General features: G+C 33.7%; 1 protein-coding gene across 3 annotated transcripts in view; it reads right to left on the bottom strand.

Annotated features, from left to right (window-relative positions):
- The window catches only part of CNTN1 (contactin 1), a 369,710-nt gene that overhangs the window by 79,552 nt on the left and 263,927 nt on the right, over nucleotides 1-26,231 (bottom strand). For 2 of the 3 annotated variants that reach the window (XM_059934553.1, XM_059934554.1), the window contains exons 16-17: nucleotides 24,883-25,003; nucleotides 3,118-3,276 (exon numbers count right to left, since the gene is read on the bottom strand). In XM_059934553.1, coding sequence (XP_059790536.1) covers nucleotides 3,118-3,276; nucleotides 24,883-25,003 — 280 coding nt within the window. Of the gene's footprint in view, nucleotides 1-3,117; nucleotides 3,277-11,108; nucleotides 11,195-24,882; nucleotides 25,004-26,231 lie in introns of those variants that run through there. The other variant, XM_059934555.1, reaches the window with a different exon arrangement.

The raw sequence follows: 26,231 nt of genomic DNA, 5'->3' as shown, positions 1-26,231 counted from the left end.
CTACAGAAAGCAATGGAAAACCCAGAAATAGAAAATATATTGGTAAATATGAAGGACTTAGAAACAGCTGTCAGCCAAGAAAATAAAACTACCTTTTAAAACTGAAAGCAAAATAAAGACATTCCCAGATAAACAGAAACAGAGAATTTGCTGGGAGCAGACCTGACTTACAAGAAATACTCCAAAAAGTTCTTCAGGCTGAAAGCAGTTGACCATTGACAGTAATTTGAAAAAACCATCCAAAAAAATAAGGAGCACTGGTAAAGGTAATTATGTAATTAGAAAAGTATAAATACATATTTCTTCTTTCTTCTCTTATCTGATTTAAAGGCCATTGTAGAGAATATCTATCTATCTATTTATCTATCTTTATCTATCTACTTATGCATCTACCCATACACATATACATATGTATAAATGTATATATATGGTGTGTGTATGTAATAAAATTGTGTTGTTGGGCTTACAGCATAGAGAAATGTAATATATTTGACATAACTTAAAGGGACAGGTAGAAGCGAAGTTGTATTACAGTAAGAAAATAACATCAGATGATAATTCAAATTGACAGGAACAAATGAGGAGGATCAGAAATGTTAAATATTTAATATGTTACTTAATATAACAAACTATAAATATATACTTGTTTTCCTTCTCTTAGCTTCTTTAAAAGACATTAAAATTATAGAAAGCAATAATTTCAGCAGAAGTTTATTGAATTTGCAACATACATAGGTGTATAATATGTACAATATAGATGTATGAATAATAATCCATAGCACAAAAAAGGGGCAGAATGGAATAGTGCTGAGAGTAACGTTTCTATATCTCACTGATATTGTTGGTAAAAATATGAAGTTTATTGTGATAAATTCCATTATACCAGGTAAGCTCTAGAGTAATCATTAAGTTTTTATATTTAGAGAATTTCATTAAATTAGTTGAATTTTTACACTAGAAAATATTCACTTAATGCAAAAGAAAGCAATAAAGAAGAAATAAAAGGACATAAACAAATGAAACACTTAGAAAGCAAAAATACAGTGGCAGATATAAATTCAGCTACATCAATGATAATATTAAATATCAATGGATTAAAGAATCTAATCAAAAGGCAGAGATTGTCAGACTGGATAAAAAATAAGATCCAAATATATGCTGTCAACAGAAAATATACTTTAGATTCAAATATACAAATAGGTTGGCAATTGTAAAAGATATAACGTGCAAACAGGAACCGTAACAAATTGGAGTGGCTATACTAATATTAGAAGCATCCTATTTAAATGCAACTCTTGCCTCCCCATCTCCCTTCTCTGTTGTTTTTCTGTATCACTAATCACCACGTGACTTATTATAAATTTTAATTAGTTGTTTATTACCATCTCTCCTACTAGAATGTAAGCTCTTTGGAGGTAGGGTTGTGGCTTTTCTTTTGACTTTCTTTTTTCTCTCTGTTTTATTCACTGCTGGTCAACTATGTATCTAGGACAGGTTCAGGCACACAGTGGGAGCTCAATAAATATGTATGTAATGAATGAGCACTATGGGCTCTGATCTAGTTGCTAGGGATAGCACAGTGAATCAAACAAAAGTCTTCGCCCTCATGGAACTTAATTTATAGTGGAAAAAATTTTTTTAATGGGAAGCATATTTTAATTGAGCCATATGGTAAGCAAATGTGGTAAGCATGGTAAGCACTAATGGAGATGATTGCAATCATTATTCCTTTTTCAAAGCCAAACCAAATTTTAACCATATGCTTATTTATTTCATTTGCTCTCTAGTATCTATAATTAATGTAAATTTGGCTAGATATTTATTATTATCTATGGTTTTATCATTATCATCCATTTTCATTCTATTTAGAGAAGTAGAAACTGCTCATGCTTTATGTTTATCTAATATCTAAACGGTTTTTAAAATTGTTTTTCAAAAGGTCTGATTTTGCCAAGTATATTTACAGATAATTCTTACACTCACAAGCATAATGTAATAGAAATGTTTCACTTGTTTCTAATTCATTTGAACTTCATACACTTATGTGGAGAATTACTTAATGCTAAAATATATCCTAAACCCTTGTAACAGATTTCAAGTTTATATTTCATTTATTTCCCATGATAGGAAGAAATTATCAGAAAAAAAAGGTGAATCTAAATTAAAACTTCTCAGGGAGCAATACAAATAAATTCTGTTATGTTAAGATTAAAGTGAGCAGGTTTAAGATATGCTGGGATTAATTCTTTTTCATTTTTTAAAAAAGAGGAGCATTCTATTCACTTTTGTCTTTTTTTCTCCCCTCTGGTGACAACTGAGGACATATTTCTATGCCTCTTCTTTATGCATGTAAAAGAAATTCTGACTACTGCAAGTTTGGTTAAAAATATTGTCAACAATGACAAAGATAAACAGGTTATTTTATCAAAACAATCCTCTATCTTCTTTCATGTTCTATGAGAAAATACACTGATGTGTGATATTTGAAGACTAGTGATGACAAATGGCAATGGTAATAACTTATACACAGGGAAAAGTACCCACTTGCTCTTAATTAGTTTTTGTCTGTTAGAAAATCTTAACATGAGAGAAACAAAAATGGTTGAGGTACTAAACTTCTTTAAAAACCTGTTTTTGAGGAAATTCAAGCCAGATAAGAACATATTCAGAAAGTAAAAAGTTATGGTGGTAAGATTTAGGTGCTTAATCTTTATGATCAATTGTGTCTTTTTTTAGAATGCAGAACTATAGTGCCTATATAATTGGATAAAAAGGGTCATAAATAATGTTATAGATGCCATTTGCCAAATCCACCTTCCTTATAATTTTTTCCTAATACATCTTAGACTTAACACATAGCTCAAATAAGAAACCCAGGAGACCTCTCTTTACTTCCCCATTATAGATTAAGACATACTGCTTCTTCCCCTATAACTTTAAAACATTTAGTTTGCTGTGGTTTTCTTTACTACTAAAACATTGGGATTGTTTGTTTTAAGAAAATTTTCAGGGTCGATGATAAAATTCTTAAAACATCCAGGTTTTTTTGTTTGTTTGTTTTTGATGAAAGAATTCATCTCAAAATATGAACAGATTAATCAAACAAATAAAACTCACCCGTCTTTGCATCTTTCCAGTCATCTGAAAGAATAGTCTTGGTCTGGATAGTGTATTTAGATATAGGACTATGATTGTCTGAACCGCGGCTCCAAGTAAGTCCCACAGAAGTGGCCCTAATGTCTTCTATTCGCAGACCACCTGGAGGGCCTGGAGGGCCTGGAAAGAAAATTTGAGTAATGAATCAATGAATCCCAGCTAGTGAATTAAGTGCACATTAGAATACAAAAATGCCCTCTTTGCAATTAATCTAAAGAACATTTACACGATGAAATCAGTGGTGTCACATTCCATCTAAACATAAACTATAAGAAGCAGTAATAATGGTATTTATGGTTTTTACTAAATGATTTCATGATGTCTCTTTTTATGAAAGGAGATAAATTCTGTCCTTTAAAAATGGCGTTATTATTATATCATACATACGATACTCTTTGACTCATAAAATGCAGTTGGCATCAAAGGAACCTGACATAACCGATTGTAGCATAGCGATAGTTAACGAATGTTTGCTGAATGCATGGATCAGAGCTGACAGCACAGTCCAGATACGAGGATAGTCAGTCGTATGTTTCATTCTGTCTACCCAAAAGGAGGCAGGACATATAACTCTAAATGTTATAGACAATTTATGTTACTTGGAGTAGAAATTTCTGAGAATGATTGTATGTACCATTTTGGATAATACATTTCATGTTAGTTAAACTAATAGAAATAAATGATATTAAAAGAAATATTTCTATTTATATAAAATGTAGAAAACAACTGTCAATTCAGGTATACGAGGAATGATCTGAAAACATCAAATAATATACTGAAGAGTCTTAGGCCAGAAGAATTATTACTGCAGAACATAAAACAATGTTAAAAATAGGCTTTCAGAGATGCTTCATAATTCAGTATTAATATTATTCTCTAAACTGAGAACACCGTTCTGGGTGGTAGAGATGACAAGATAAATGAGACATAACTTTTAGGTTTTGAACAGCACTTTGTCTTGAAAAGGGTGAATTGGCCCGGTAAATAAATAACAGTAATAGACAGTAGTGAATGCCAGGATTATGGCATACATGGTATACAAGATACTTATACTTTGCATCATGATTTCTTCTTTGTAAAAATGTAAAAAAAAGTCCTTTAGGTGGTAATGTGGCATCTATCACTTACAATGCTAAAGAAGGCTCTCAGTTGCCAGAGAACTCCTAGAATAGACATTTCAGACAATGACATCACTTGTTTTCTTTGCACCAGAAAGGAGGCCATCCCCAACTGAATTAGGCATAGTGGATATAATAATCAACAACTTTGTTAAGTGGCAACTTTTGTTGTTGAAAAAGTATTAAATAAAACAAAGTTTTAATCTTTTAGCTGAAAATAAGTGCCTTCCTATTTAAATGTCAGATCAGATGCTTTGTCTACTTGGCCTTTTTTCTCCACATGGGCTTTGGTCTTTGCAAAGGATAGACAACACCGCAAACCTTTACCAATTTCCTTGCGGTTGGTCCCAAGGAGGAAAACGTGCGTGTAGATCAACACAACTGCATTACTACTAACATTAAAATAACACAAGACACAGCCTATTGATGGTAGTAAATTTTATTTGGAATTATGTAACAAATTAATAAAGGTAAATAAATTTTTGTAAATGTATAATCTGTAATAGTATTCTTATACTTCCTGATGTTAATTAAAAGTAATAATAATACACCATCCACAATTAATGAAAATAGCCACATAAATTATATAAAGCACATTTGATATTCAGAAAGAACACATTGTATTTTTCATATGTAAAAACCACATTGAAATACAATGCATATTCTTGATCAGAACCGCGAAGTTCCTTATTTCACATGAAGTATCATTCCAAGTCAATTACTGAGTGGAATATTTCAGAGTATTAAAATTAAAAATTAGAAATGAAATATAAAAACGATAAATTTTAAAAGGAAGAGAAAGTCTTATAGTGAAGGCATTCAGACACTTTTTCTGAGCATAAAATTATGGCATTCAGAAAATGTTAAAGGGAATTTAAGACAAAATTGCCAAAGGTTAGTCTTTTACCATTAAAGTGAAAATCATTTCCCTGCTATTATTCTCTGAAGTTCTTTGGTGGCAAATGAATGACCTTCGCAAAGTCAGATTAAAGTCGCGTACAATTAGTGTATCTGTTGGGACATTATATGCATGATAATTTATCCAGTCACCCATTCACTGAGGAACAATATTGTTGAGCAAAAGATTGTAATTATACTTATGCATTTTTTTCTCTGATATATGCCTGGCCTATAGTGAGTTCTTAGTAAATATTTGGTGACGACATAAATAAATTTAACACATTGACCTTCAGACAGTTCTGTAAACATAACAGTCATCCACAATACAATCTGTATTGAAGTACTGTATCATCATAAGAAGGTGAAATTGAGAAAAAAAATGGAAAGGAGTTGGTTGATATTCCCAAAACCACCGTGTGGCAATGTTATTTGGTAATGGTTCACTTTGATATAAAGTAGATTTTTCCATCTAGTAATTAACTACAAATATCCCCCAGAAAATACCTGAGAGAAAATATACTATTAAATAGCAGAGATTTTAGAGTTAAAAAAGGCTTGACTTTAAATCCAGTGCCTTGATTTATCTTGGGCAAGTTTCTCAAATTTACTAAACTTTCATTTTCTCATCTATAAAATCAGAATAATAAAAATTGACCAGATAGGATTGTTGTTAGGATTGAAATAAAATCTTTAAAGAATGTAGTGTTAGGCCTGGTCCACAGGAAGTCCTTAGTAAATTTTAGCTATTAATGTTATTACTGTTACACCTGTAAGAGCTTTCTGGGCATCTGAGCGATAGGACAGGAGTAATACTTGTTAATAATTAACAGGGATTTGTTTACCAGATTGTTCATTTATCACTTGTTTCCACTCAAAAGTAAGATGTTTCTAGTAAATTTGATGGAGGTAAGGAATGGCTGGGGATGTGAAGGTCCTCTAATGTGTACTAAGGAATCAAGATGCAGCATAAATAGAGTGGTTCTATGGAGACAAACTGGGCCAGCCTTGCACTGTCTCCCAGAAGGAAGGTTTTCTAAGCAGTGTAGCTGATGTTACTTGTTCAGATTTTCTGTTCAGAATGGAGAAAAAAGTGTTGTGGTAGAAAATGAAATAATGCAGCCACTAGTTCCTCAGCACAAAGGCAGGCATTTAGGAGCCGGCAGTCCTTCTGATTCTTTCTTCAGTGACAAAAAAGCAATACATAATTCTGACTCAGAGTTTGTTTGTTTCTTTTTTAAGCTCTCATCACTGTGCAAACACTTTCAAGAAATCTTTAAGGAAAGAATTGAAGCTAGGGAAAATGTAAGCGAATGGATAGCTAGATGCAGGTTATTTCACTATTACTCTATCGGTATACCTTTCCAGTTTCTTAGGTGTCCTCAGGCAGATAGCTAATGATCGCTAAGAACACGATTTATACCAAATTTAAATTATCATGAAACAGAGCAATTGGTCAGAGGGAAAGGACCTTTGGAATTTGACCTGCATTTTAAATGCCTAAGTATATTAGATGACAAATTATTTTATTCTTCCATTTATTTCTGTCTTTTGTCTTTATCATTAATGATCCATAGTGGGAATAAAAAAAGAAGGAACTGGAATATTTTTCTGACTAGCCCTGGCAAAGGCTTTTCATCAGTTCTTCTCACTATTAGTAAATACTAAGGGAGTTGGAAAGAGAAGAAAATGAGAAAAAGAGAAAAAGAGATAAGAAGGAGAGGATAAAAAGTTATTCCAAGTATGCTTTTTGTTTTTAGTTTTTATGAATATGGTTTCATCTATACCACTTGCTTGTCGCTACATACCCCCCATGCCCTGGAGTTCTGAAATTCATTTTATTAAGCTTATATATCGTGTCCGTAAAACAGTGCTGCTATTTTTGTTTTCCGATTCTTCCAAATGCTGACAGATGTCATTAAGTGTGGACATCACTTACTGTGTTAGGCCCGTCCAGCTGACTAAATTCCTCCTTTATAAATTAACAGTACAGACTTCAATGTTGATTCTTTGCATCTTCTTTTCCTTTTCAATATCACAGTGTTCAACCACTACCTTTCAGTACTTCTTCAGGTAGAGGCTGCCACTATGGACTGTTTTTCCTTTTTTATTTGCATTACCCTCTATCTTTCAATTCTTGTTTTTCCCCCATTATAACCTTTCTCTCTGGCTTTAAATATATCTCTCAGAGATTACTGACTGAGAAAGCTCCAAAAAACCTCACCTATGGGGGATAATTAGTAGTCTATCAAGATCCTCGTTAGTGTTATGTTTCTACATTGTGAGTTCTTCAAAATCAGGCAAAAGGAATCTATAATTACTGAGGCTTTTTTCTGTCACTTTTTTTTACATAGTGGAGGACTTTGGAAATAGCCAGAATGGTCCTTTATCATCTGTGGTTCAATGCAGTTTCACTGGCCACATCCATATTCTCTTTTCCTAAATTTTTCTAGGTTCTCAGTGTTTTTACTATTAAATCACTGACTACAGGCAAATATTGAAAACATTTGGCTATGTAATGTAGATCACACACACTTTAGAGATCACTGAAGCCAATACCTGTACATTTTACAAAAGGATGCTGAAGTTCAGAAAGGTTATTGCCAGAATCACACAGCTGGTCTGTGACAGAGTACAGAAAAAGACAAGAGACTGGCTTTCCTGGTACAACCCAGGCAAGGCGAGAAGAAGCCCGTTTGAAATTCAAATCATGCAGCCCAAACGTGTCTGTCCACAAAAAGCCTGCAGAGAACCACCTGATAACTGACACATTTATACTGTGGTTCTCTTGGATTTGTCTGCATTTTTTAAAAAGTATGAACTCATAAGAGCATAAAATGCTAGTGAATCCAAAAAAAGATATTTATATTGTCTATTTTAATAAAAGTAATTTATTTTACTAAGTCCTTATTATAGCTGAGTCATTGCTAAATCTTTTATAATTCTTACAAATAACCCTATGATGTAGGCACTATTATTTTCACTATTTTACAAATGAGGAAACCCAGACATGGACAGATTAAATAAAATAACCACAGTCATCCAGCTAGCAAACGGCAAAGCTAAGACTTGAACTCAACTGATTTGCCAGGAGACTTTTCATTAACTATAGTAAAAACAATCATTTAAAAACAGCATTATCAGATTCAAATTCAAAAATTGTATTTACTGCTTTCCTTTAGAGACCTTTTTTGTTGGGGAGAATATGAATTACTTGGGCACTAGTGTATATTGTGGGAAAAATGACAAAAACTGTGATATATTGACTACAGCTCTTTAAATCTTTTTGTGATCTGTTAATTCAGATAAGTGAAGGTAAAGATATCACCCATTTATAAATTCCTACTACATGCCCAGTTTTTTTATTATCATGAAGGGATTTGTTAAACTTTCCTGAATTTTACTAGTGTTTTTAGAAAAAAATACCTATGTGTGAACAAAATACAGATGTGATTTCCACTCAGTTTTCTTTCATATGTAAAGTGATTAGAAGGAAAAATGAACATAAATACAATTATTTCTCGATTCTGCTATTTCTTCTTTAGGAATGTAGTAACACTCAGTGAAGTAGTTTTTAGACATTTGAGGAAAAATAGCCGGAAAATATTTTTCAAAATGATTATTCACACATTATAAGCTGACTATATTTTCTCAATCAATAACTGAGACTAATTTTCCCATAAGTCAAGTGGGATAGAAGATTTGAAACTGGGATCCTCCAGGATTAAACACGATGCATAGTAGCCATGACTATACCCCAGGCGTCACTTGAGTCAGCGCCAATACTTAGGCAGTAACCCTAACGCACTTTCTCCCTCCGAAAGGCTGACCGGCTCTCTAAATAACTGTAGTTGGAACTGGACCCAAAAAAACTGCTGGTCCTTCTGGGACTCCACTCCACATAGCACACATTTAATGCAAGCCTTGGCGCTAAGCAGGAAAGACATCTCAGTGTCATCCTATTTCCATTTGTAATTGCTCCGTAAGTAATTAAAAGCAAAGCACCACATACGAATATCCTCTGGTTCACTGTTTATTTTTACCAAAAAAGCAAATATAATGAAAAGTTTAAATGTTAAAAAAACAAAAAACTTTCAGTACAAATTACCATCCCTTTTAAAATAAAATAATCTGAAAATAGCAATGCTGAAAGAACATCAGTTATATTAAGGCACATGGCTTCTTCTTTACCAAAATATGTCAGTTAGAGTCTCCTTATTACTACCTGCCCATTCTTGCGCTGAAAATTAGTTAAGACAACAGCTTTATTATAAGGTAATAAAACACAAATTTGTGTGCTCTTGTTAAAGCGTTAAGACTGTACTAAGATGAAGCTGAATATTAAACATCTCTACCATTTAATAGGAATATAGTAGTTTTTTAACCTCTAAAATTGGTATTTTAACCTCGTACATTGTTAAAAATGAACGTAGATCCCTATTAGAAATGAGAATGAGGATAAAGGAGCTAAATGAATCTATGTAATTCTAGTTGATATTGATGCAGTTTATCTAAACAAAAATATTCTCCTTTTCCTGTCACTTGCCATACTTGTCATGTGGTTTCCTTTCTAATTTTTATTCTTTCTTTCCCAAACTATATTCCTATCTGATCTTGGTGGTATACTTTCAGTGATGGACTATGGACCACAATGCTGGTTTGTGCACATCTCCATGGCAATATTTATGGATACATGACAATCTTGAATTATTTTAAAATATCTTATTAAAATGACAATTGCCCTAGATCTCCAGTCTAAATCCTAAGATGCTTCCTTCTGTGACAATAATTAACACTAGAAAATGAAAAATGGTGGAAATAAGTAACATTTTGAGCCAGAGACATGTATTCTTTTATGATGACTAATCAATTATTTTTTAACTACATACATATTTAGGGGTCATTACATATCTCTCAAAGCTTTCCTAAGAGTTCTTCCAACCACACATGGGAATTCTAGAGTTACTAAACGAGAAGTTCATATAATATCCCACCCTTAACCATAAACCTGTTTAAGAAGAACAAATTATTTCTTGTGAAGAAATAAGAATTTTAAGCATGTCTCTTTGACCAAAGGGGGGGGGGAAATGAAAATATTTTCAAAAAATGAAATTTAAGCAGTTCCAGAAAGAATTATATACACTTCAATTTTAATCTGCCATTTCTGTTCATGTCCTTCCAAAAAGTCTTGACCTTCCTCTCAAAACAAAAGATCCAAGAAGGCTAATGCTAGGAGTTAACAGAATTAAATATGCATACGTGCTGTTAATGGCTTAGTCATCTTCACTTAAATCTTGCTACTGAGATGACAGTTTTCTCCACATGCTGACCAATTTCACTTCCCAGTCCCAGGAATTGTTCCAAAAACCTTACAGAGCCATGGGCAGTCTTCAGTTGTTTATTGCTGTTTTTCATCTTTTCTTGCCGAAGAATATATATGGCACCAGGATACAAAAGACCACTGGAATAATACCCCTTAGCTTACATCCTAATTAAGATGACTCATTAGTGAATTTGACAACAACAGTGTTCATTACCTGCTTGGGTAAATCAAACAGTCCATTCAGTGGCAACACTCCTGTATTATAATTCACCAGTTCTTCATTTTTTTTTTCAGATAATGAGCTAATTTCTGAGATATGTAATTTCAAAGAAAAACAGGACATGAAAACACGAAAATTTTACTTGGCCATTATATGATGTACTGGGTTAGTTCAGTAGGCATTTTTCAGATATTAATGAAGCTATACAATTATATTTTTAAATATCATTCTGCTCAAAGTATGTTTAGATGTTCAAAAGGGAAAAAAAATCCTCTAAGAACTAGATTTTGGCAGGGGAAACTGCAGAAGCTACAAGATTGAGTTAATTAGTAAAATCTAGTATAATATGTTAAAAAAAAAAAAAAAAAAAGGTTTTCCCACAAAGAGTGAGTGTCAACGATCACCAGGTTGGAGGCAGGCTTGCACAGACGGGGAGAAAAGGATCCGCCATGTTTTTCTCTCCATCTTTTCTGTTTTGACCTGCAAGAGGAAAGATCAAGGCTGAAGGGCAAGTGTGGATGCCCATTTAGGAGCAGGAAGCCATATACTTCAGGAATTTGCCAAGTATCCTTAATGGGTAAGTTGAAATAACGAACAAAGAAAAACATCTTCTAAACACTGTAGATGGGAGTCCAAAAAGGAGAAGGCTGAAGTGACAAACTTTGGCCCAATCAAACCTGTTTCCCTCAGAAATAGTGACTGACTTTGTAAAGAACAAGAGCTGTAACTGGATCCCTTCCTCCCCTTGAAAAAAAACTCAAATTCCTAGAGCCTTTGTAATTCCACTCCACATAGTACAAGTCTACCTACCCAAACATATGCTCATGCCTTCAAGGCTTCTAAGTAAGAAAAAAATCCTGAGGATAAATTTAAGCAGAGATTTATGAAATTTAATCAGAGGTTGGGGCTGGAAGTCATGGGAACCTGTGTCTTGATTAATATTATATTTATTGTTTATGTCTATATAGACGTTAATAGCAAAAGGGAGGGAAGTAAAAGAAAATGTTTATAGAAAGTCAACATGGGCAACGTGTGAACTGGAGTTGTTATTATTCTCTCTCATAAATATGGACTCTGAGGCTTATGATGATTAACTGACTGACCTAAGACCACAGGTTATTCAGCAGGTGAAGTGCGTTTCTAATCTATGCTTGCCTAATGCCAAAAGCCATACATTTTCCATTGTGCCATGTGGATCTTTTAATGACTATATGCATATATTAGTATAACTATATTATTATAGATAAGTATGGTATTAACAAGATGATCATCCTCTTATGTTCTCTAACCATAACTAGGGATAGTTTGATTATTATAATTAGACCACTTTATAACTACTAGCGCCCCCCTGGTTATAGTTATTTAAGTAGGAGAAATAGTATCTAGGAAAACTGCTGACTGCTTATTGCAAATTTAGTCCTATGATAAATGGTAACAAAGGTCACAAAACGCATTTGTCTCTTACATTTGTCTTTCAAACGTAAGAGATTTCCAAGTCTTTTGATGAGAACTGAAATTGCTAATTTTAAATATATTCTTCTTTTCTCCCTTTTAAATGAAGTTTTGGTAGTTTTGCAGAGAGAGGGGGCTGTGAACAGTCACACAGGAAGCCTCCCCAAACTGTTGCACATTGGAGCGCCATTTCTTGAATTAGTAACAGAGGCTTCCAACCTCTGCAGGAACATATCAAACAGTGGTCCTCTAACTTGTTTAAACCACAAACATCAGAAGTACCTGGTGTGTTCCAAACAGGAACAGTGCCTTGCCCCACAGAAATTCTCAGGGATGTGCAGGGGGGCTCAAGCACTAGCTGTTGAGAGCCACTAAGACTGTAGTGAGACGATGCTCAGAAGTGTAGTCCTCAGTGTGACAGAGGCCAGACTATTCAGTGACACACCAGGGATCACTACCTTTTAGTGGGTCACAAGTTATTTGCTACTAATAATATTGAAAATTCATAAGTTTGTACATTATTTTTTTGTGTAAAAATGAAGTGGATTCAAGGTTATCCTTTTAATTATGCTAGCTCTTGTTCACTGTTCACTTTCATCCCAATGCACTTTCAGATAAGGGAGTTGGTATTCCAGCAGTGCCCTGGGAAATGCATGTGGGCCACAACCAAGTCCCTCACCTCATCCCATGTCAACAGAGTGACCATGACAAGCATTGGGCAGTTAGAAATTAAAATGGTGTTTTAATCTTTTGGAGAAAAAAAAAAAACCTTTGCATTTATTCCAGAATCTGCATTCACTCATGAGTGTATTGGGCAGTTAAACATTATAATGGAAAGGTGCTGTGGCAGAGAGAAGGTTGGGAGCTCCCCGCTGTGTTGATCTAATGAGATGTCCTAAGCCAAATTTAGATAACGGATGGGAGAGGAGGTTCTGTCACACAAGGACCGGATCCTGTAGTCACCTCTGAAGAGGAAATAGGGAAGGTGCAAACTATGAAATAGCTGGATTTGTAGGATACCAATGGAGATTCCATAGTTGGTTGTATTATCCTTTTACATTTCTCCCTTTCCCTTTGAGCATGTCTCTGTTAATCCCAGTGATGATGGTAGTTTGAGGACCTATGTGATAGGAATTTAAAAGGACTAAAATCTCCTCTCTACAGCTTGTTAAACTGACCACAGGTTTAGAGGGTAAAAGTCTTCTCTGAGTTTCCTTCATTTTCATTTGCTTAGGTGTAAGAAATTCTGTGACCCAATCAAATTCCCAGGGCCTGGGCTGGTGAGGTTGGCTGGTGGGAAGGAGATAGATGGTGGTGGCAGGAAACCAGTCTGCAAAAGGCACCATGAGGAAATAATTGCACATTCCTGAGACTTGAAATGGCAGACTTTACAAAAATCACACCAAAAAAATTGTTTTGCTTAAAAGAGATTTTATACCATTGAGTCTTCTGTTGGTTATTTTTTCAATAATGAAGCTAAGGCATTTTCTCTTCTTTTTTAAATAAAATGAACCAAAAAGAGAAGATATTATCAAATTCTAATTTCAAATAACTTAAAATTTTACTCTCTGAATTAACTTTGAATTATCAGTGCTTCAGAGTTTTGGGGTGGACAATTTAACAAACAAACCATATAACAACGTGAAACAGATGTACAATAAAATTATCTGATCTGATTTTTATATTTGGACAGTTAAACACTAAAGAGAAGTGAGAAAAAGTAAGTTATGTAGTGAATTTGAAACACTGATAACTGGCCAAGTTCTGGCTTGATCATGTGAACTCTGAGGAATATTTTCATTTTCTTTTTCTTCCTCTGTTTTAAACTTCCTTTACCTGTGAATGGATTACCAGTCCTTGCACGACTACCACACAGCAGTTTTGTTAGGATGACATTATAAAATTTATATGAAAGTCCTGTAGACACATACATTCTAATCTAAAACACTTAAACATTTTGAATGTACTATTTTTAAGGCCAAAGAACACATTATAAAATCAAGCTTAAAACCATCTACTATGATTTATTGTTTTTGCTGTTGTAATTATAATTGTATGACATTGACTACATGAAAAAAATTTTTAATTATTATAGCTTTCCCTTTTTATTAGACCACTCATAAATATATTATGGGCAAAAATAAAATTGCAAAATCTGCATCAGTAACTTTTCTATAGAATAAACATTTCTTACCAAGAAAGAAAAAGGCCTACATTTTAATTTTTCCACATTGATTATTTTATCTCATTGAATATATCTGAATTAGTGTTTGATTATATTATGTTACAGCAATGAACTGGATGTTATATGTGAAGCCAGACTGCCTATATTCAAATCTTGTCCTTTTACTTAGTAACTAAATGATCTTGGGCAAGTAACTTAGCCTCCCTGGTGCTCAATTTCCTTATATGTAAAATGGGGATAATGATAGTACCCATCTCTTAAAATAGTGCTGTTAAAATAGCCTTTAGAGACTTCCCTTGTGGCGCAGTGGATAAGAATCTGCCCACAAATGCAGGGGACACTGGTTGGATCCCTGGTCTGGGAGGATCCCACATGCTGCAGAGCAACTAAGTCTGTGCACCACAACTACTGAGCCTGCACTCTAGAGCCCACGAGCCACAACTACTGAGCCTGAATGCCACAGCTACTGAAACCCGTGTGCCTAGAGGCCATGCTCTGCAACAAGAGAAGCCAATGCAGTGGGAAGCCTGAGCACCACGCGAAGAGTAGCCCCCGCTCACTGCAACTAGAGAAAGCCCATGCACAGCAACAAAGACCCAACGCAGCCAAAAAATAAATTTAAAAAAATAAGGCTTTAATAAATATTATGTATCCTAACATAATATAATAAATATATGCTACGTAATTTGTATTTTGTTATAAAATATACTATATAATTATGTCATATATTATACATTAACTTATATAATTACATACCTTTATTTTTTTATTTTATGTTCATAATATATGTCTTTTCACAGGATAAAGATTAGAGTTGGAAACATAATATTTTGCCAGCATAATTTAAAATTATTTTTTAAAATATGAACTAATTGCCATTTATTCATGTCCGTAAAGACTTTTGGATATCACTGGTTATCTGTACTGCTTGTAATTTGATGTAATTGTCAGCTTAATTTGACACTACTGTCTGGTAAGTAGACACTGATGTATAAAGCCCATGATGGGCCAGTGAAGTGGAGTGTCTAAAACCCTGCTATTAAGTTCTGTATATCTTTCCTGCTTTCTCTCCTGGAATCAGAGTGAGGAGAAGCAAGTTTGCTGATTATTTTTTAAGGGAATCATGGATACAGACTGACTGTGTAGCAAAGAATAAATTCCAGTTTGCCAAAAGCTGACCAGTTTGATTATAAGACAGAGAGTCAGGAGCAATTAATTGAAGAAGATAAGAAATCCTACAAGGAAACTTCTCTCACTGTACTCCAGTGAGGAAAAAGAAAAGTAATCTAAATTTATATCAGTGCATCCTTCACAGTGTCATCTACCAGTTTATAGCCCTCACACAGTTATGTTTCAATTTTTGAATTTGTAAAACAAAGGGTTAAACTAAATCACTTTCAAGATCCATCTTAAAGCTTAAATATCATGACTCATTCTGAATGAACTACATACTTTGTTGATATATTTGAACACTTCCTTGAATTTATGTCAATTTACATTGAACTGACTTTGAAAAATACAATTTCAAATTATTGATGTACTTCATAACTTTAGTAGTAATTGGGAAAGCTGCTACTTTTACTAGAACTTTTATCAAATAAAACTACTTGTAAGTTCTAGCTTTGAAACAATCAAGCTACCTTCTAAATTCTGTATTTATTATAAACAGATACGCCTTTCAGCTCATTATTTCAGCTTTAGCTTACAACAGTTATGGAGAACTGGCCCTTAGCAGCTTTTGAATTTGTTGATTCTCAACGGAAATGAGAAAGCTTAATTTCTGGGCAGGCTTCGTTATTAATAGATGTATAGCTGTGGTTTAGTGCCAAGTGGGGTCAGGATGCCTCCGAATGGCGCCCTGTCAGTCGTTGTTCCAGCCAATGTGGGCAGCGAGGGCCATTTTCCTGTCTCAGTCCTGCAAGGACTGACGAGATGGAATCTTGAGTCTGTCTCTGTGGCAAACTTTCTTGGCCAAAGCAAGTGGAAAGCAGAGGCAATTATCCAAGTATCTGAGGTAAATGTGTGTTTTTCTGACCCAAATACTTGAAAAACTACCTCAACTATTCTCTTTGATTTGACTCTGATGATCTGGACACATCTTTCTGCTTGTATAAGTGAATCTCTTTTCTGGATGTCTTCACATATGCATGTGTGTGTGAGGCGGGTGGAGGTGGTAAGCTGTGTGTGTACTCGTGCATCTGTCTGGTTTTATGTGCGCACCACGTGCAACTTTTTAATCTGTTCTTCCTAATTTTATAGTGATTAAATTAATTAATTTAAAAGTCCTTTTGAATTAATTTAGGCATGCCATGCTTAAATAATAATTTCGAACATAAATCCACATTTGGTTATCTAATAATAACTTGAATATAGGAATTCTTGAGCACTGGGTAAATATTAATGCCAGATACCGCAGAAATCTAAATCCTGATTTAGCACCAAGAGTTCCACTAACTTTTAACGTGATGGCAGACTCACCGTCCTTTTGCTTTCACAAATAGCCAGGGTCCCTGAGTTAGCCATACAAATAGAATGCTAAATAATCCAACAGGTGGTAATTTAACCCTTTTAAATAAATGTCTTTGGCTTTATTTTTCCCACAATGTTTTAAAAACTCAACTACTATTTATTAGCATGTGCTGGACAATGGATGGGAAAGCGAGAAGAGCAGAACTGCAGTCAGTAACTTTCACTATTTAGTAGCAGCAATTCTAGAACAGACTTGGTAATCGTTTGGGTACTATACCAAATTAACTATTGAAAGTTTAGAGTATTAAAGTATTAAAATTTTAAAGCACTAACTACAGAAGTTTTAGAAATTAACTATAGATTTTATTTATTCCTACTGTCTGGAAGAAGCCTAGGTTCCAAAATGATTGTCACAAAATAGATGGGTAATACAAGACAAGTCTCTTTCTCTTGAAGTCTAAATTTTGTAGTATAAAGGGATGGAAATTTTCTAGATGACCTCCAGGATTAATTCTAGATTTAAAATTGTATATTCCAATTTTAACATAAATGCATATATTTCATGTAGCTACTCTGAAGAAGTTGGAAGGAAAAAAGATGTAACTGGTGCATGATTTTCCAATAATAGGACCATTAGAACCCTTTTATCTGAGACAAAGAAAATGTTTACTTCATATTTTTTAAGAAAGAGTACTAATTAATCTGGAACAACATCTCCAAGTAAGTGGTTCAAAATTGTTTGCCTGGATAGCGAAGAGAGGTCTGTTCTGGATATGAACTCTGCTAACATAGATCATCTGGGAGTAACAAATACTCAAGAGCATTTTCTGTAGAAAAGACCATTGGCCAACCATTATGATTGTTTAAAATACAGCAGTATTATTCAGACTAAAAAGTATATTGACAGCTTCCAGCAGGTTATTTATTTGGCTATATTACCTTAACTTAGCCAACACAGGATTTAAAAGTGGGTTAGTCATCAACCAAAATGACCTCCTTAAGAAAGAATCTGGTAACCATGTCATTAGGCCAAGTAATAAAACTTCAGGGGATTACATCAAATAAAGATGACATCTAACATATCCATTTCCATTCTTCAACTGTATTTTGGCATTAGAAATACACTCACACACACATTTTGGCATTCATACATACACACATGCACACACACAATATTCTAATCTAAATAAAAATCTACATAAAACTATGAATATAAGCTTCTAATATAAAAATATAAACAATACAAACTTAATTTGGGGGTACAATGATTTACACAGTTTTGTATTATCCACTGGACCTTTAGTTACACTTTTTCCTGAATGTTTCCAAATTTCACATAGCACAGGTTAGTGTTGAGAATCAGACTAAAAGTTTCAGAGAGTGAAAGTCTTTTTCCTTTTGTTTGTTTTTAAATCTCAGCCTTGTATTAAGAAATTTTGTTTAATATGGTATATAAGATGCAAAAGAGGGGGCAGAGGTGAAAAGTATAATCATGATTGCATTTTCTGTTTTGGCAATTTTAGTGACAAACGTTATGTTCAGCCAGGTGTCAGGAAGGTCCTCCTAACAGTCGGTAGCATTGCCAAGGATATTTATAATACAGCAGAAATGCCATGGAAAGTAGTAAAACACAGATGTCAAAGCCTCATTTCTTGTTTTGTGGCCTAATTTTATGGTCCATTTTTGAATGTTGTCCAAAAGTGCACTCATAAAAGAGAATTTAGATTTGGCAAGCTACATAAATGTTCCCACAAGTGCTGTCAGATAAATCCTGAAACACCTTTCCTTCTAAATGACACTTTTGTTTTAACTGAAAAGCACTAAGTCCTCCAGAAACATCTTTTGCTAAAAACATTCATACAGGGCTGTTGATGTGCACCAAAACTTACTTGATGAAACAACCCAAAATACACTTTTGTGGAACCTATTAAGTACAGCCTTTATTACAATAACAACAACAAAAAGGAAATTTGTATCAATCCTCTTGATTTGGATTTTATTTTATCTATCACTATGGCTTTAAATGTGCATTTCCCTAATGGTTAATGACATTGAACATCTTTTATGTGTTTATTTACCATTTGTATATCATCTTCAATGAAATGTCTGTTCACGTATTTTGTCTTTTTTCATATTAGGTTATTTTAATTTTGAGTTTTGAGAGTTCTTTATATATTTTACTTACAAACCTTTCTTGGATACTTGGTTTGCAAATATTTTCTCCCAGTCTGTTGCTTGTCTTTTCATCAGCTTCACAGGGACTTTCACAAAGCAAAAGTTTTTAATTTTGATGAAGTTCAGTTTATCACTTTTTCATTTTATGCATTATGCTTTTGGTGTCAAGTCTAAGAACTCTTCATCTAGCCCTAAGAGCTGAAGATTTTCACCTATACATTTTTTTTTTCGAAAAGTTTCATAGTTTAAAATTTACACATAAGTCCATGATCCATTTCAAGTTAATTATGTATAAGGTCTGAGGTTTAGATCAAGGTCCTTTTTCTTTTTTTTCTTTTGGACTATGAATCCTCATTTGTTCTAGCACCATTTATTGCAAAGGCTAATCTTCCTCCACTGAATTAACTTGCATTTTTGTTAAAAATCTTTTGAGCATATGTGTATGGGTCAATTTCTGTATCCAGTGTTGATGCACCATGGTTCACCAGGCCAATCTTTAATCTAGCTTTGCTAAACCCATCCCAGAGCTATTAATTTAGAAACTTCCAAGAGGGGCTTAGAATTGTGTATTTAAAATTAATTGTAGTAGTAAATCTGATGTACAGCCAAGTCTGGCACCTGCGCCCAGAGGTTACACAAAGATTTTTCATGAATCTTTGCTGAGAAGGTTGGTGGAGAGGAAGTAGGGGATAGCAGGTCACCCTGTTTAATTAAATTAAATATATTGAGAAATATTTAACGTTTAGGTAAAGCTGTATAAAATAAGAAATGACCACCTACAAACTCACCATTCAGCTTAAGAAATAAAACATTACTTATTCAGATGTAGCCTTTTGTGGGTCCCCTCCCTCCTTAACCACACTCACCTCCTCTCCTATCGCCAACCCAGAGGTAACCACTCCCCTATATTTCGTGATTATAATTTTCATTCATTCTCTATATTTGACCATATAAAATATGCACACATATTCTATACATACATACATACATACATATATATGTCAGATTTGTTGTTTTAATAGAAACTTGAAGTAAAAGCAACTATCAACTTGATCAGTGTGCAACTTATTCTTGCCAGTTCTCAAACACAGACCACAGCATATTCTGAAGTCTAGTTTAGCTCTGTTTGCTTAGATTTGGATATGTTTACTGTTTTCTTTGTTCATCATGCTATTTGATGTCTCAGAACTTTACTCTGGCATTATTTTCCTTCTTCCTGAAATTTACCCATTAAATATTCCTTTAGACATAAGAGTCTCTTGGGAAATAAACTCTGTTTCTGTTGGTCTAAATATAACTATTTTTCCTCATTATGAAATGATAACTTGTCTGTATATATACTTCTTGGTGCAGAGTTATTTTTCTTTCAGCACATTCCATGGTAGTATTAGTTATCTACTGATGCATAACAAATTACCCCAGGCCTGAGTGGCTTAAAACAATAGTAAACAGTTATCTCTTTTTTTTTTTTTTTAACATCTTTATTGGAGTATAATTGCTTTACAATTGTATGTTAGTTTCTGCTTTATAACAAAGTTAATCAGCTATACATATAAACAGTTATCTCTTACAGTTTCTGTGGATTAAGAATTCTTGAGTGGCTTAGCTGAATAGTTCTTGATCAGGGTCTGCCATGAAAGTTATAATCAAACTGTTGGCCAAGGCTACAGTCATCTGAAAGCTTGACTGGAAGATCTGCTCTCTAGATGACCCATTCAAATGACTGGGAAGTTGGTGTTGGTTATTAATAGGAGGTCTCATTTCCTCTTCATGTGGGCTTCTCTACAAGATTGCTGAAATATCCTCATGACATGGCAGCTGGCTTCCTCCAGAATGAGAATTCCAAAAACCAAGGCAGAAGCAGCAATGTGATTTATGACAATGTTCAGCACTGTCACTTCTGCTGGCACATACACCAACCCTAAGTGTTAGAGAGATTACACAGGGGCTGGTTTATCAGAAAGCAAGGATCACTGAGGGTCACCTTGAAGTCTGGATCCCCCAATTACCTTGTGACTTTTATTATTGCTGCTGAGTAGTTGGCCATCAGAATTGTTATGTCTTTGCAAAAAATATTTTTTACTCTTGCTGTTCTTATAATCTTCTATTTGTCTTGAATGTTCTGCAGTTTTATTTATTTTTATTAATTTTCTTGTGTTTCATTGTGACCCTTGAAAAGAAGTCATAATTGTCACTAATCCTCCCAAATCTATAGTCATTATCTTTTTGAAAATTATTCTGTCTTACTTTCTCTAATATTTCTTCTGGTAATCCAATGGGACTAGCATTACTTTCTCATTGTGTCATTAATGTCATAATCTTTTTTTTTTCATAATTAGTCTTTGTTTTTCTGTGATGAAGTATGATGATTTCCTCATACCTGTCATTCAGGTCCCTAATTTTTTCCTAATTGGTCTCTAATTGTTGTTTAACCCATCCATTGATGTTTTTTATTTTCAATGATTGTTTATTTTTTATAGTTCTTCCTTTTCCCCCCACACTGCCTCATTTTATAGTATCTTATTTCCAACTCATTTTTATCATTTCCTCTCTTATTTATCTAAATATTTAGGCATGATTATTTTTATTCTTATTCTGTTGATGAGAGTATCTGATGTACTCTAGACTCTAACTATATTGTTTTGTTTTTAACCCTTCCTGATTCTCTGTTGTTATGGCTTGTCATTTTTTGCATAATTCCATATTTGATTTATCTAAATTTGTTAGAATCCTAAAGGGGCTATGTTGAATGCTCACTATTTCAGGGAGTGTAATCCTTTACTTTTGTCAGGGCTGTGATGAAGAATGTTTATTGATTTATCTAAAATCTTTGGTGCTTTTAGAGCAGTGAAGTTTTTAGAACAGTGAATGAACATTTTGCCATAAGAAACAGTTTTCACTTCTTTCAATCAGTGCAGTTTGAATTCTATATATTAGGCTTCCAGGGCAACTTTGTTTAAATAAAGGTTACTTTTACAAAAATAATGTCTATACTATAGAAATACTAGGAGAAATATTTCCAAACTGAAAGGATAGAACTAGTATAAAAGGCAGTTTTGGACATCAAAAGCGAAAATTACATGGCCAGTACTACCTCATGACTTGAAATTGTTTGCATAACTGGAGAAATAGGCAATGTATGTCAATTTTATGGTCTCTTTTCCTTGAGCACCTGTGGACTCAATTAGTAGGTAAATAAATTGAAGTACTATAGGTTTTTACAAGTAAACACTTAAGACTACTGCAAAAAGACAATGGCTTATATTTGATTATTGGGCCAGTTTTTTATAAATTGTTTTTAGTTGACAACAATTGCTATTGTCTTCCTTGGTTCTCCGTTCTACCAAACATTAAACAGATAAGTGGGGGAGTGAGTTTTCTCTGGGTAAAAAGCTCCATGAAATCAGATGCAATGTTACAGAAGCACTCATATTTAACTAATTCAATGCCTCCATCCTAAACTCAATTCAGTTCAATTTCAGGAGATCCATGAACCCCTTGAAATCTGTCCATGGACTCCAGGTTATGATTTCCTAGACTAAATGAAAAAACATAATTAAGTGGGTAAATGGACCAATAATATTACATTAGGCATACTATGCCATTTTGTATATTACTCATCATTATTATAAGAAATAAAGAAAACTTTATTTTTATATTCCATGATTTAAATATGCAAATCATATTTGAAGGTCTACTTCATATACATTTTTGACACAAGCTATGCAGAAATGTATTTGACTATTTGAATTGCAAATTTCTCTTGATATAAAATGAATATCTTTTATATTATTAGAAATAATGTTTGGAGAATGATTACAACTTTCAGACTTTTATCAGTATTAAGCAATACTTTTTATCTACCTGTATAGTTTTTTCAACATCCTGCTATAGTGCAGGGACTTAAAATGCTATATCATATCATATTTCTACTAAGTGCACTTGCCAGGTTGCATTGCTTTAAGTTATATTTCCTATGACTAAAGGGCTTTAGAACAAAAAACAACTTTATATTTTCACATAATACCTGCTATACCTTTTTTATATTGGTTTTACTGTAAAAAAATACAGAGTATGATGATTATTAATTACCTAAGTATGAGTGGATAAGATTATTAATATTCTTTGACTACATCTGTAAAACTTCATCTTCCCTGTGAATACTGGGAGCTTACTGCAGTGTAGTTATATGAAGACACTGATGCATTGTAATATAACCCTTATTGTAACACTAATGATAATCTTTTAATATGCAAATAATTTCAATTAAATATAAGCATAGACTATTGCTGGAAGTGGCTTAACAGCTAGTGGTCTGACTAGAAAGAACAGTGAATAGTCCCTCTCCCTGATAACTCTCACAGACAATAGATGTCCCAGATAACAAAATATTCCTAATGGAAATACTGAACCTAAATGAACTTCCTTTAATTTAGTATTTTGTAGCCTTGGAGTTTTATTAATTTTCAATAAGGGTTGTGTGTAATAAATGCCTAAGTTCATTTGGATAAAGAAATTTCAGCTAGACTTCCATTACTCTACTGAAGAATATATTCAACTGGAGTAAGAGGGTTTTCAATATTTTCCAATGTGACTGACGGACTCCATATTACCATTGTTCTAGAGGAAAATGCAGGAGGTGTACGAGATTAAGTGAAATTATATTGATCTGGATCCAGAATGGGTATTAAGACAAACCATGAATATCATCTCATTTACTAATTGTTTACCTGATTGTGCAAAAGCTGACTGAAAAAAAAATGGTCAATAAATATTTCTAGTAGGTAAAAATGTGAAAAAAATACAAATTTTAACATGTCACTGAGACAGAGGGAAAAAGAGAACAATGAAACTATGAGATAGAATTCTGCAACTCACTAAATATTAATAAAAATGCATATGTGAATTTCACAACTTAGTAGAGAAGGTAACTCATATGTACAGATTGCTATAAAACACATTAGAGAAAGTAGTAATTGTTATGAGAGTTTAGAAGAGAGGGCTCATATTTGGGACATCAAAAAAATGACTCATGAGTTTGTTACTTCTTGAGCCAAGTCTTGAAGGATGGATAAGATTTGGGCAACAATCAATGAAAACAGCTTGTGGAAGGAATGCTGTGAACCAAGGAAGAGAGGTAGAAATCCTAGGGTATTTCTGTGGCCTAGTTGGTCAGGAGGAATGGTGAGAAATTAAAGCTAAACAGGCCGAGGTCACCACACCTCATGGAACTTCTTGGGCGCTTAGCTAAAAGGAATGGTCTTCATTCTGTAGGCAGGGAGTAAAGAGCCGATGAATGATTTTAAATAAAGTAAGGCATGTTCCGAGCTGGCCTCACAGCTATATAGCAGAGACCAGTAGCAAAGGCGTTGTATTTTCAATAAGCATGTATCCAAGCACATTCTCAATCATTTATAAGAACAAAAGCACTAGTCTGAAAATCAGCAACAAATAGAAACACGATACATGTACAAATCATTTTTTATTCTAAGATGATACTGGTAAATGTATAACACTTGAGGTTATAATAAACAGTAGCAGTATATTTTTTCCATAAAAAATAAAAAAGGAAACAAAACTCTACTCAACACATGAAAAGTGTTAGCAGGAACTGAGAACTTCTGCTAAGTACCAAGTTTAAAAGCACAAACATTTAGTAGGAGGTATGTGGTGTAAGTTGCTAAAAAATACGTAGTTAGTAAAACAAAATCAGTTCTGTTTACTACTTGGCTGGCATAAATCAGTCTTAGGCATGGGTGAAGAACTGTTCTCAAGGATCGAGACTCTAAATATATAAGAATTCATACCAGAGTTACCAGAAGATTATACATATTTATGTAAATCAAATAGCTTTGCTTTTGTGATTCCAGAATGTTGAAACTCTTACCTCGCACAACAAGGTCAGCTGAGGCTGAAGAATTGTCCACAATTGTCTGAGCGGTACACGTGTACCTCCCAGCGTGTTTTAGCTGGGCATTTCGGATAAGCAGCTCCCCATTGGAATCCAGCTGTCGGCAAAAACAGCAGTCATTCGAATCAGTACGTTTTTTTCACCAACTAAATGGTATTTAGGATATGAGAGGTACATTTTCCCCTAAGAAAATGAACACCTGTTTTAGATGTGTTAACTGTCTGTGTGTTCTTAGGTTACTTAAACTCTGGGCTTTGGTGTCTCAAGTGAAAAATAGAGTGAATTACCTAAGGTCCTTTTTAGCTTTAATTTCTTTAGTATTCTATTATTTATATAATCAGAGGGCATTTTGAGGGAAAACACAGGATGAAACTATTTCATTGATGTCTTTTAAAAAGAAATGTGAAGGTCCAAAAATCTTGATGCTGAATATCAATGAAGATACATAAATGCTGTATGGCTAGGAAGAATTATTAATTTGGTTATGTAAAACCAATCTAAACAACTAATTTCAAGACGTGCCATGGTTCATTTTACAAAGATACTAAAAGTGTGCAGAAACTGTCAAAATGGACAATTCTACTAACACGTTCTGTTTTGGCCAAGTATAACCTCCTTGTGGGCAAGGATTTTTGTCTTGTTCACTGCTCTATTCCCAGTGCTTAGAATAGTGTTTAACATATGTTTTTTTAAGGAGGCTTGAGGGAATTTTGCTTGTGAATGATAAGGCACCATCCCAATGCAATTTCTAAAAATAGCTAATATTTATCGAATGCCTCCTCTATACAGATCCTGGGATTCTCTTCTGAAAACAGTCCTATGAGATAAGTCCTATTTTGTCCATTTTACTAAAGATAAAAGTGAGACTTAGAGTATCCAAGTAATTTAACTATGGTTACTCGGTTTGCTTGGTTGGAGGAGCGTAACATAGTCCATGCTCATTATCTCCAAAATACTCTCTTAAGAGAAAAATTTGGAAAACTCGATTTTTAAATAGACATTTGGTTTTCCTGAGAAACAAAAATATTGATTTACTATTGCAATTATAGATATCCAGATAGATTAAAGGATGAAAAACTAATGACTAGGTTAATATTTCACGTAATAGATGAAGATATTGTTTCTGTTACATGACAGACCTGCAAATTTTAAAATTTTGATTATTTAATGACTATATGTGGAATAAATGCTCTGCTCCACCATTGGTTCTGCTGGTGGCCCCTTCACATATTAAATTCCCTGCTGGTCTTGGAAAGTATTTGGGTTGCAATCCTTGCTTTATTAATAAGATTAATTAAAAATAATAGATAGTTATCTTCTGAGCA

This window comes from Balaenoptera ricei, chromosome 10 (assembly GCF_028023285.1).
Source record: "Balaenoptera ricei isolate mBalRic1 chromosome 10, mBalRic1.hap2, whole genome shotgun sequence".
NCBI lineage: Eukaryota > Metazoa > Chordata > Mammalia > Artiodactyla > Balaenopteridae > Balaenoptera > Balaenoptera ricei.
The sequence above is the reverse complement of the archived record's forward strand: the minus strand, read 5'-3'. Positions and strand labels throughout refer to the sequence as shown.